This window comes from Ranitomeya variabilis, chromosome 5 (genome assembly GCF_051348905.1).
Source record: "Ranitomeya variabilis isolate aRanVar5 chromosome 5, aRanVar5.hap1, whole genome shotgun sequence".
Lineage (NCBI taxonomy): Eukaryota > Metazoa > Chordata > Amphibia > Anura > Dendrobatidae > Ranitomeya > Ranitomeya variabilis.
In genome coordinates, this window is record NC_135236.1 from 250,956,117 (window position 1) to 250,969,805 (window position 13,689).

The following is a 13,689-nucleotide window of genomic DNA, read 5'->3' on the forward strand; positions in this document are numbered from 1 at the left end:
AACGCAACATGGCGCCACCATTGATTCCAGCCAATCTTGCATTCAAAAAGTCAAATGGTGCTCCCTCCCTTCCAAGCCCCGACGTGTGCCCAAACAGTGGTTTACCCCCACATTTGGGGTACCAGCGTACTCAGGACAAACTGGGCAACAACTGTTGGGGTCCAATTTCTCCTGTTATCCTTGCAAAAATAAAAAATTACTTGCTAAGACATAATTTTTGAAGAAAGAAGAATTATTTTTTATTTTCACGGCTCTGCGTTGTAAACTTCTGTGAAGCACTTGGAGGTTGAACGTGCTCATCACACATCTAGATAAGTTCCTTGGGGGGTCTAGTTTCCAAAATGGGGTCACTTGTGGGGTGTTTCTACTGTTTAGGCACATCAGGGGCTCTGCAAATGCAACGTGACGCCCGCAGACCATTCCATCAAAGTCTGCATTTCAAATGTCACTACTTCCCTTCCGAGCCCTGACGTGTGCCCAAACAGTGGTTTACCCCCACATATGGGGTATCACCATACTCAGGAGAAACTGGACAACAACTTTTGGGGTCCAATTTCTCCTGTTACCCTTGCAAAAATAAAAAATTCTGGGCTAAAAAAATATTTTTGAGGAAAGGAAACATTTATTATTTTCACGGCTCTGTGTTATAAACTTCTGCGAAGCACTTGGGGGTTCAAAGTGCTCACCACACATCTAGATTAGTTCCTTGGGAGGTCTAGTTTCCAAAATGGGGTCACTTGTTAGGGAGCTCCAATGTTTAGGCACACAGGGGCTCTCCAAACGTGACATGGTGTCCGCTAATGATTGGAGCTAATTTTCCATTCAAAAAGCCAAATGGCGTGCCTTCCCTTCCGAGCCCTGCCGTGTGCCCAAACAGTGGTTTACCCCCACATATGGGGTATCATCGTACTCAGGACAAACTGGACAACAACATTTGGGGTCCAATTTCTCCCATTACCCTTGGAAAATTAAAAAATCCTGGGCTAAAACTCATTTTTGAGGAAAGAAAAATTATTTTTTTATTTTCACGGCTCTGCGTTATAAACTTCTGTGAAGCACCTGGGGGTTATAAGTGCTCACTATGCATCTAGATAAGTTCCTTGGGGGGTCTAGTTTCCAAAATGGGGTCACGTGTAGGGGAGCTCCAACGTTTAGGCACACAGGGGCTCTCCAAACGCGACATGGTGTTCGCTAACGATTGGAGCTAATTTTCCATTCAAAAAGTCAAATGGCACGCCTCCCCTTCCGAGCCTTGCCGTGCACCCAAACAGTGGTTTACCCCCACATATGAGGTATCAACATACTCAGCAGAAATTGCCCAACAAATTTTAGGATCCATTTTATCCTGTTGCCCATGTGAAAATGAAAAAATTGAGGCTAAAAGAAATTTTGTGTGAAAAAAAAGTACTTTTTAATTTTTACGGATCAATTTGTGAAGCACCTGAGAGTTTAAAGTGCTCACTATGCTTCTAGATAAGTTCCTTGGGGGGTCTACTTTCCAAAATGGGGTCACTTGTGGGAGCGCTCCAATGTTTAGGCACACGGGGGCTCTCCAAACGTGACATGGTCTCTGCTAGCGATGGAGATCATTTTTCATTCAAAAAGTCAAATGGCGCTCCTTCCCTTCCGAGCCTTACCATGTGCCCAAACAGTGGTTTACCCCCACATATGAGGTATCAACATACTCAGCAGAAATTGTCCAACAAATTTTAGGATCCATTTTATCCTGTTGCCCATGTGAAAATGAAAAAATTGAGGCTAAAATAATTTTTTTGTGAAAAAAAAGTACTGTTTAATTTTTACGGATCAATTTGTGAAGCACCTGGGGGTTTAAAGTGCTCACTATGCTTCTAGATAAGTTCCTTGGGGGGTCTAGTTTCCAAAATGGGGTCACTTGTGGGGGAGCTCCAATGTTTAGGCACACGGGGGCTCTCCAAACGCGACATGGTGTCCGCTAAAGATTGGAGCCAATTTTTCATTCAAAAAGTCAAATGGCGCTCCTTTCCTTCCAAGCCCTGCCGTATGCCCAAACAGTGGTTTACCCCCACATATGAGGTATCAGCGTACTCAGGACAAATTGGACAACATCGTTCGTGGTCCAGTTTTTCCTTTTACCCTTGGGAAAATAAAAAAATTGTTGCTAAAAGATCATTTTTGTGACTAAAAAGTTAAATGTTCATTTTTTCCTTCCATGTTGCTTCTGCTGCTGTGAAACACCTGAAGGGTTAATAAACTTCTTGAATGTGGTTTTGAGCACCTTGAGGGGTGCAGTTTTTAGAATGGTGTCACTTTTGGGTATTTTCAGCCATATAGAACCCTCAAACTGACTTCAAATGTGAGGTGGTCCCTAAAAAAAATGGTTTTGTAAATTTTGTTGTAAAAATGAGAAATCACTGGTCAAATTTTAACCCTTATAACTTCCTAGCAAAAAAAAAATTTGTTTCCAAAATTGTGCTGATGTAAAGTAGACATGTGGGAAATGTTATTTATTAACTATTTTGTGTCACATAACTCTCTGGTTTAACAGAATAAAAATTCAAAATGTGAAAATTGCGAAATTTTCAAAATTTTCGCCAAATTTCCGTTTTTTTCACAAATAAACTCAGAAATTATCGACCTAAATTTACCACTAACATGAAGCCCAATATGTCACGAAAAAACAATCTCAGAACCGCAAGGATCCGTTGAAGCGTTCCTGAGTTATTACCTCATAAAGGGACACTGGTCAGAATTGCAAAAAACGGCAAGGTCATTAAGGCCAAAATAGGCTGGGTCATGAAGGGGTTAAAAATTGTATAATTTTATTTATATTATCAAAATATATAATTCAAACTGAGTAATCAAATATAAATACAATACATATAAATAACAGGATTAGTGGAGGAGGAAACACTATAATAGTGGCGGAGCGGATGACAACACCTATCACATCATATCACAAGGACTGCTATTGTGGGAGCCATAGTAAAAAAAAAAAAAAAAAAAAGGTTGCAACAGTGCAGGTTATATCACTAGCTAAAGTGCCATAGTGCCTACAGGACTCATCACCTCATATCATATAAAGCAGCTTACCCATTAGGTCTGAGATGTCTCACCACGCTCCACACACCACCCCCTTGACGCACGTTTCGCGGTCGCTTTCTCAAAAAGGGGTTTGTTGCTAGCTCACTCTCTCACCGGTTAAAATAGGGCGCATACAGGAAGTCTCATCAAGCGCATCGGCGCACATGTGTCCAAGGTCCAGATCCATCATACCCGGCGGTCGTCAGAGCCGCACACACAGGGGGCGGAAAACCGCTCAGTGACGTCACATGGTGTGTGTGCGGCATCTAATGATAACCGCCCAGGAAGTCAGGTGCATAGACTCTAGAGCACGTGTGCGCACAGCCTGAGACCCTCCCACCGAAGTCCATGGCGGCCGCCATTTTCTAAATGATATCCAGTATGTTACAAAGTAACATGTGAGTAAATAAAAGAAAGTCTTTGACCAGAGACCATCAGAAGCACGAATCACCGCAAAGTAAGTAATACTACTAAGCCTGCTGTGAATTACATAGTTTAACTCCCCAGATCACCATATCGGGGACCACAAGAAAAGTGCTTAAAGTGCTGTAAACAAAGTGACTGCCTACATAAATAAATCCAAAACCCACCCATGGATAACCATGGGAATCGCTATATTATAATGGTGAGATATAACGTGCATAAGCACGATTAAAATAGTGAAATGTCATTAATGGAGATCATACAACCCCTCCTGCTATACTAAATAGAAACTCATACTTGGTGAAAACATAACAGTGTGCACCATGACAGGGGCCCATCAGAAAACATGATAAGTGATATACAAAAACTAAACATAAATTCATATGTGAATACATAAGTAATTACAATTATAATATAGCGATTCCCATGGTTATCCATGGGTGGGTTTTGGATTTATTTATGTAGGCAGTCACTTTGTTTACAGCACTTTAAGCACTTTTCTTGTGGTCCCCGATATGGTGATCTGGGGAGTTAAACTATGTAATTCACAGCAGGCTTAGTAGTATTACTTACTTTGCGGTGATTCGTGCTTCTGATGGTCTCTGGTCAAAGACTTTCTTTTATTTACTCACATGTTACTTTGTAACATACTGGATATCATTTAGAAAATGGCGGCCGCCATGGACTTCGGTGGGAGGGTCTCAGGCTGTGCGCACACGTGCTCTAGAGTCTATGCACCTGACTTCCTGGGCGGTTATCATTAGATGCCGCACACACACCATGTGACGTCACTGAGCGGTTTTCCGCCCCCTGTGTGTGCGGCTCTGACGACCGCCGGGTATGATGGATCTGGACCTTGGACACATGTGCGCCGATGCGCTTGATGAGACTTCCTGTATGCGCCCTATTTTAACCGGTGAGAGAGTGAGCTAGCAACAAACCCCTTTTTGAGAAAGCGACCGCGAAACGTGCGTCAAGGGGGTGGTGTGTGGAGCGTGGTGAGACATCTCAGACCTAATGGGTAAGCTGCTTTATATGATATGAGGTGATGAGTCCTGTAGGCACTATGGCACTTTAGCTAGTGATATAACCTGCACTGTTGCAACCTTTTTTTTTTTTTTTTTTTTTACCATGGCTCCCACAATAGCAGTCCTTGTGATATGATGTGATAGGTGTTGTCATCCGCTCCGCCACTATTATAGTGTTTCCTCCTCCACTAATCCTGTTATTTATATGTATTGTATTTATATTTGATTACTCAGTTTGAATTATATATTTTGATAATATAAATAAAATTATACAATTTTTAAATAAAATGCGTATTGGGACTTGTATACTCCGTTCTGTTGTTTTGTTTCCATTTTGTAGGAACTCTAATATGGATTTAAGAGGGACTTCACCTAATTTAGCGCCCGATGACGAAAGGAATTTTTTCCATATTTTCCCATACTGTTTTGTTGTAATTGATTTTCTGCTTTGCCATAGAGTAGATACCAGACCTGGAGAGAACCCTCTGCTTTCTAGTAGCTTCCTCTCAAATGCCAGGCTGTCAAGTGTAAGCTCGCAACTTGTGGATGATGAACTGGGCCCTGGGAGAGAAGGTTTGGGAGGTCTGGAAGTACCCACGGGTTGGATATCGACATTCTCATCATCCAAGAAAACCAAGGCCTCTTGGGCCAGAACGGGGCTATTAAGATCACATGAGCCCCGTCCTCCCGAATCTTCCTCAGCACTGCCGGAATCAGGGCAATTGGGGGAAATGCATAAGCTAACTGATGGAGCCACGGAATCAGGAATGCATCCAACGCTACTGGGTTCCCCAATGGGGTTATGGAGCAAAAAGAGGTTACTTTTTTGTTTAGGTTGTTTGCAAAGAGGTCTATGCTTGGTACCCCCCATTTTTCCGTAATCTGGGTGAATACTGCTTGATTTAGCTCCCATTCCCCCTGCCTTAGTTGGGAACGACTCAAAGTCTGCGCTGTAATTGTCCACCCCTTTTATGTGCAGGCCTGACAGGGATAGCAGGTTGCTTTCGGCTATGTGGAATATTGACTTGGCTACCTCCATCAATTTTTGAGAGCAAGTACCCCCTTGATGATTCAGGTACACTACTACTACCCTGTTGTCCGACATAACCCTGACATGGTGAGAGTGAAGGGACCCCAAGAACTCCAGTAGAGCGAACTTGAGCGCCAGTAGTTCCTTCATGTTGGAGAATTCTTTTGCGAGAGCTGGTGGCCAAGTGCCTTGGGCTAATTGGTCGTTCAGATGAGCCCCCCACCCGCTGGGGCTTGAGTCTGTGGTTACTACTTTTGAAATTGGAGTTACCCACGGGACCCCTTGGGAAACATTGTTTTGCAATGTCAACCAGGTTAGTGACAGAGTTGTGTGCGGAGATAAACTGAACCGACCTTCTACATGCCCCCTTAGAGAGACTTCTTCTGACAAAATTTTCCATTGAAGATCTCTTGAATGGAGCGGAGCCCATTGGACTGCAGGGATGCATGAAGTCATGGATCCCAAGAGGGACATAGCTTGGCGGGGAGAGCTTGCATTTTGGACACTAGCCCCGAAATTTTTTGCATTTTTTCAGCAGGGAGACGGTATTCCTGTTTCACCGAGTCTAGAGTGAGACCTAAGTATTCCTGGATCTGGGAAGGTAACAACCTGGATTCTGTCTGTAGGTCTCCTGGCCAGCACTTAAGGCAGAGGGCGCGTCTAGCCGCGTTAGGTTAGCTGCTAGGTCGGCAGTTTTCTCTAATTGAATTGGCAGAAGCATCTGCCAAAAAAGCGGCCGCCCCCTCATCACCGGCAAGGTGTTTAATATGGAGTCTCGGGATGACTTCCCTTTTAGCTGGCCTTCCAGTTGGTCTAACCAAACCATTAACGAACGAGACGTGCATGTGGCGGCAACTGCCGGCTTAAGACCTCCCCCAGCTGCTTCCCAGGAACGTTTGAGAAAGGCGTCTGCCTTTTTATCCATGGGGTCTTTCAAGACCCCCATGTCCTCAAATGGGAGGGCGAATTTCTTTGATGCCTTGGCTATGGCGACATCCAGTTTGGGGGTTTTTTCCCAGAAGGAGCAAGATTCATCCTCAAAAGGGTACTTTCTTTTTGGTGTTAATAACGCCTTCCTTATGGGTTTTTTCCACTCTTTATTGATTAGTGCGGATATTGTTTCGTTAAGGGGAAATGCTCTCCTTTTTTTGCTCAAGACCCCCGAACATGATGTCCTGTACCGATCTTTTGGGGTGAGGGTCCACTAGTCACATAGTACTCCTAACTGCATTAATGAGGCCATCTGTGTCTTCCAAAGGGAAACAACTGTGACCCCAAAAGGAAGAAGAGGATGATGAAGAGGAAGAGTCAGATGTATCCGAGACCGCATCATCACTATCCGTAGTATTAGACCCAGGAGATGGGGACCTGTGTCTAGTCTTCCTTCATTTTTTACCACCCTTTAAAGGACCTGAAGGTGTCTTCCACCTGATTTTTTATCAGGGTTTTCAGGTCGGCTGCGAACCCAGGAAGCCCTTCGGATACTGTTTGCTGTATACACATGCTACAAAGTCTTTTCTCCCAGGTAGTCGGAAGGTCTTCTTTACAAAGGGCACAAACCCTGTGCTTAGATTTGCCTAAGCTTTTCTTCCCCTAAAGTAGTGAAACAAAAAAAAAATAAATAATATGTCCTCACTACACTGACTTCCACGGAGATCTCTTACCACCTTGCGGACCCATAAATACTGGTTGGGGATGCTCTGCATCTGTCCTTTTGCCGGACGCCATACAGGACTCCTTGCTGTGCAGGGACCTTTGGCGTTCTTTATCGGTAACATCTTGGTGTCCTTTCTGTTGTTGTCGCTTTTGCTGCTGCTGCGGCGACGCTGGTAGTGGTGTTGATTTTGCTAGGGGTGATGCCTCTAGGTCGCTCATGCTGCTTGCCGGGTGATTCCCTGAGCTCACACAAGCATCAGACCTGGGCAAGCCTTCCCCTTTATGTTGCGGCGGTTCCCGCCGTCTTTTGAAGCTTGCGCCTGCGCAGTAGCCTTTGTCGCCCGGCGCATGCGCAATAGCCAGTATCACGCGAATTGCGTCCAAATCGCGCGCATGCGCAGTTAGAGCCAAAATGGTGCCGCACATGGCACGCGGTGCTGCATGCCGGAACCCCCGGCATTTGCAGTCTGCAGGCTGGCATTCCGGAGGGAGAGCTGTGCTACCCCCCCACAACCACAGAGTGACCCCCCCTGGATGCTGTCGCTGCAGGCATTTATTTGCATGGCGCACGGTGCTGCATACCGGACCCCCACCTTTGCAGTGTGCAGGCTGGCGTTCCGGAGGGAGAGAAGCGCTACTCCCCCACAACAACAGAGGGACCCCCCCTGGATGTTGTCATCTGCAGGCATCTTACCCGGGAAGTTGGCAGCGAACTCCATGCCACCTTCCCCACACACCCTAGAGACCCACTAGCCCTAGCGGTGCGCCTCGGGTCACCACACCAGCCGAGGCAGGGGGACCCCCGCTGCCTGAGTCGGACTGATTGGCCCCGGATCCCCGACATCTTCTTGTTGGTAAGTCCGTAGGTCTCCCATCAAGGACAGGAAACCACTGATGCGGGAGAGTGGTACCGCCTTTTTATCTGTAGGTTTCCTGTCCTTGGTGGGCGGAACCCCTCTCTCCGTGGTGCTGTCATGGGCGTCAGAGAAAGACTGTTTCATAACCGATTTTCATAGAGCTTAACCCATTTTTTTCAGTAATGAGGGGAGGGAAAACAAACAAACAAAACACCTTCTCCTCTCAAATTTATCCTTTTTTATTTACATAGTGTCAGCCTCCTAGTGACAGCAGCATACACCCATGGTTACCCGTGTCCCCCAATGAAGCGAGAAAGAAACACCTTCTATCAATGAAAAACAGTCAAGACAACACATGGATGGCCTTTTTTTTTTTCACAGGCGCATAGACTTGTTTGCAAATTTTGATCCGACACACTGGTCAATATCAGATGTGTCTCTGTATTTTTGCATAGACCAGTCAGTCTGAGGCAAATATCAGATATGACAGGTAAACTACACCATAGGCATATCAGTGAGAAATAAAACAAACAAAGAAACAGTTATATAAGAAAAACTAACGTGTAAATGAGGCCTAAGTAATAAGGAGTTTGTTTTGATATAACGCTTTCAACTTATAGCCCAAAGTGTTTTGGATGGTAACAACCCCCTTAAATCTCCACACACCAAACCCCATTGATAGCTCCAAAGTGTCCCTTATCCCAGCTGCTGAAATCTCTAACTTCAGAATACAGGCTGTAGCTATCCGTAACCATAGGTTGGTGGAGACTCAATACACCGGGACTCATGAGCTCTCATTCTATAGATAGATCATAAAATGCTCATTTAAACATCAAGATTATACAGCTATTCCAATGTATATTTTTAAAGCAAGTACACCAGCCTCGTTAGGTCTGACAGATCTATTTAAGAATGCATACAGTTGGGAATGGGAAAGATGGTGAAAGGTCTGCTTAGAGGGATTGCTGAGAGGCACTCACTTTCGTAGCTGGAGACAAACAGTGAATGGCATCCACATAAAATATTTCATGTTAAAATCTCATCTACCTTAATGTTACTGTTATCACTGATTTCCAGCTGCAAATCAGAGCAAAAAGTCTACAGTAAACACCATAAACATACCCTTAAATTACACAGTCTGTTCATTTTTGTTGAGGATTTTCTCTGCAGCATGTGGATGAGATTTTGTACAATCACTACCACAATGCTAGTACTGTAGATTTTCAGCACTGCTAATTTTCTGGCAAGTCTATTTTCATTTCTCTGACTTGTAAGGTGCTACGGAATAAGTTTCCCTTAAATGTATAAAGATTAATTGTGTGAACGATGCAGTGTGGATTATAGGCCATCATGGTGGTAATGGAAAATATCCACTGCCTGTACGAATTACACACCTCCAAGCTGCACTATTACAGAACAGTGAACTTACCCTCCAATATACAGCCTTTTTACTGCTCACATACACCAACAAGTACAGTCACCAAAGGCAGAGGATTATAAGAAATTAAAAAAAAAGTCAACTAACCTGAATGTGACCTCTGGAACGAGGCACTTAACTCCATTATGGAAGGGCTGTGTGAGAGATATTGTCTGATTGAGCTGATCAACAGCAGATACACGGCCTTGGTACACTCCAAGGATGTTTCCACAATTTATGGATACAATGCTCCCCAGCCAATCTCCTGCCATTGTTTAGGCTTAAATTATCCAAAGTGCTTTTCCTGAAAGAGAAAACAGTCTGTAAGTCCATAGAAAAAGGTGTAAGTGCACATTATCACACCATGTAAAGGCTAAAATCAACCACATTCGACTTTTTATCACACCAGACGAGCGTGAACGAGTTTATTTTATTTTCCCCATATAGGACACATGTATTCATCCACACAGGTTTTTATGGCATTGTTAGAATTACTGAAGAAACCTACATTCTGGTGCAAGAATAAGCTAAATGGCCAACAAAAACTATTAAAGAGTATCCATCACCATTTCAGTAGTATTATCTTTTCAGGAGTATTTTACTGACAGACAATATTAATATTCTACACAATTTTTTTGTTTTAAACAAAGAAAATAAACATTTTCATGTGCACCCTCTCCACGGAGGGAGATTGCGAGTAAATAAAAAAATTATAACATCACATAAAGACCATTACATAAGTAATCGTCTGATAACTGCTTCCTGTGATTCAGTTGTCCACTAGATTTACAACGATGCCCTATTCTTAGCATCTGATCGGCCGGGGTTCAGCATTCATCACCCCCGCCGATCAGCTATTATCGATGCCGGCAGCAGCGGCCGCAAGTACTTACTTGTGGAGCTTGATTGTCTACTTGTAGTGGCAGGGGCTTGGTACTTCACTTCCATCTCCTATTGAATTGAATAGAAGGCAGAAGTGTATTACCCCACCACGGCCACAAGTAGACAACCAAGATCTGCAAGTACCGGTATAAGTACTTCTGGCTGGCAGCTCCAACCACCGATAACGGCTTATTGGCGGGGGTGCCGAGCGCCAGACCCCAGCCAATCATACATTGATGCCCTATCCTTAGAAGGTAGATTGGAAAGTCTGCAGAGACAAGCTGTGATAGATCACACTGGTGTCAGGACCAGAGGTAGTGAAGGATGAGAACATCTACAATTAGAGAAGACGTCACCTATAATGTACCAGGATCGAAGGGTGCATTTACATTGGCCAATGGTAGTCTTTAATCAGTCAAAGACATATGACGTACGTAGCAAGTCATATGCCATTTCCCTGTATCTGATGCGGGCTCATTTGAGGACTTAAGTGACTGCCAAGGAGCTATATGAAGATAATAGTCATTTAATATCCTAATCAGGCAGACTGACCACACTATCATGTGAACCAAATGATCGTTAACATTAGGGAGCACATGGAGCATAATATTGTATCAAACTTGGATCAAAGTTTGATCTGAGACTCATTAGCATAACTGAGAAAATCAAAGCGCATGCGAGAGAGCCCTTACAGAGGTTTCCAGGTTTGGGATGAAAGTCTACAGTCACACTAGGTTACCGTAAACTTTTGAATCCCCACAACATGCACGCTGTCAAGATTTTCTGCTCCCAGCGGTGAAACCATGCAGTCACATGAACACAACTATATGATTTGCACAGATGCGGTCACATGCGGTAAGGCTATGTGCACACGTTGCGGATTTGCAGTACCTTGTAAACCTATGGAAAACCAAATCCGCTGTGCCCATGGTGCAGAAAATACAGCGCAGAAACACTGCGTTGTATTTTCCGCAGCATGTCAATTCTTTGTGCAGATTCTGCAGCGTTTTACACCTGCTCCTCAATAGGAATCTGCAGGTGTAAAACTGCAGGTGAAATTCACACAAAAAAAACGCAGGAAATCTGCAGGTAAAAAACAATGCGTTTTACCTGCGGATTTTTCAAAAACTGCAGAAAATTCCGCACACTAATCCGCAACATGAGCACATAGCCTAAGGATTCAGAAGTCTCCAGACTTTCACCACAAACCTAGACAACCCCTCTAAGCAAACTTAAAACCCATTTCATAAAAAAAAAAGCGGAAGTTACTCCTTAAATGATTAATGGCGCTACTGACAGTGTCTGATCAGTACAGTCATTTTTGTATTGTCAGGAGCAGGTTGATGGCTGGCAACCACAATTTCCAGGATCTCCTCACCATTGTTTAGGACATTTTGGGAGTAGCAGGTACATACGATTCAACTGTATATGGTGGCGGATGACCAGACATTGCAATTGATAGCTGTACTATACTTGGCGCTGCATTCTTGTACAGACAATAGTTCTGATCAAATAGCTCTGTTGTAGTAATCCTTAATTTTTCAAAATGACGTGTACATGGCTATGTGAAGAGCGGAACAAAAATGGTTACCTCAATGAACCAAAAAGAATTTGTGATCAATATTGACCTGTCCATTCAAGGACATTTTAGCTATAGTGTGAAATCCTATTTTTTGTTTGTGAAACTGCCACTTAGGCGAAACTGTACTGTTTTGTTTGTTGTGAAACTATCACATAGCCGAAACTGGTTTTTTTGTCTTCTCTTTTCTCTCTTTGTTTAAACAAGCAAAACTTGTATAACCACTGAAACTACCTGTACAACTATATAAAGAGGGGATAGCACCTTGAAGGCAGGCGTGCTTCAGAGACTTCCCAGTGATATACTATACGAGACGCGTCTTGTGTATTATTTCTGGTGATTCCCCACTTCCAAAGGCTGCTCCGACTGAGTGTGGTCCTGACATTTCCTGGCGCCTGAACAGGGACCCGAGGTCTGTGTACTCCTTCAAGAACACCAGCAGAATACGAACGAAAAGAGAATCTGGGATAATGGACGGCAGATGAATAAAAACCTGGCCAGGTAAGAGACACTGTTAGATCTCTTATATCTGCCCTGCACTGTCCGTAAGATTTTCTGTGTCGTGTCCTTTAGCGGGTAGTTCTAATAGAGGAGGATACCTATAGCTCGGGTTCTTGAACTACTTAGGAATTGACCACCTCACGGAGTACGGCATTGAATGAGAGTGAATGTGAATAGAAGGTGTGTGGAAGTTGGGAATAGCCCTATAAGCCGCCCAGGGTGTTGAAACAGAAGAAGTGACTGTCCCACTGGGCAACGTGGTTGCGTCCTTTCGGGGAGACCTCCGCGCCTATGTTCAATCTCTGATCCTGTCTTTGACGAAAACCTGGTGACGGATAAGTGTATGATAGTATGAGCCCAGGACAGATAAATTAGCCTGGGACAAGATACGTCGTATTTTGATCCTCTGTCTGGTTGCATTTGTGTTGTTTGCTATAAGTGTAGGAATCAGGATTTTCTTACATCAACACGGTACACAGAAGCCGTTAAACATCCTAGCTCCTTAGGAAGAAGGTAACGAGGTATTCTCATACCCAAACGCCACCTAGGGCAAGAAAAGAAAAAAGCTCAGGATAAGAAAATGGGGAATAAGCAAACAAAGTCGGAACCAGAAGAATTAGATATCTATACTATCATAAAGGAGAGAAGTGGTGAAGATGCCACTAAGGGGCTGAGAAAGATTTTTAGTAAGTTTGGAGTTACTAAGGCAGAAGCCTTTAGTAGAAAAAAATGGGAAGGAATTCAGGAAAAAAAAAAAAAGGCATAATCAGAGACAAGAAATGGATAGATCAGATCCAAGTGTTGATTGATATCTCTAGGGTAGCAGAAAAAGAGGGATGGACATATAATCAACAGAATAAAAAGTGGTGTATTAGACCCGCAGGCTACGGAGAAAAACAAAATGTGGAATATAAGAACACCCCACCCCCATACCTTAACCCACATGCCCCATCTTTTCTCCAAACACCACCTCAAAGTTTAGCCGGACCAGGAGGATGGGTATGTCCGCACTGTGGACAACAAAATCCAGACTGGAGAAATGATTGCCTAGCCTGTGGTACACCTAGACATGGCGCTGTACTTGCCCCTGTTAGGGTAGTACCAAGACCCTTTAGGGAACCTGGTGCTGACGGAGTAATGGGAACTAGATATCACCAAACTCGACAATATTTCCCTTGGTCCCCCCGCTGAAGGCATGTCTCTCTTGCATAACGCACCAGATCCCACCCAGTGTCCAGTTAGATTTGCACAAT

The 13,689-nt window shown here is 43.9% G+C and overlaps 1 protein-coding gene across 10 annotated transcripts in view; it reads right to left on the reverse strand.

Moving 5' to 3' along the window:
• The window catches only part of EDC3 (enhancer of mRNA decapping 3), a 98,177-nt gene that overhangs the window by 59,691 nt on the left and 24,797 nt on the right, over positions 1–13,689 (reverse strand). For all 10 annotated transcript variants that reach the window (XM_077264035.1, XM_077264031.1, XM_077264032.1 and 7 more), the window contains exon 2: positions 9,583–9,778. In XM_077264035.1, coding sequence (XP_077120150.1) covers positions 9,583–9,746 — 164 coding nt within the window. In that variant the 5' untranslated portion in view covers positions 9,747–9,778. The remainder of the gene's footprint in view (positions 1–9,582; positions 9,779–13,689) is intronic.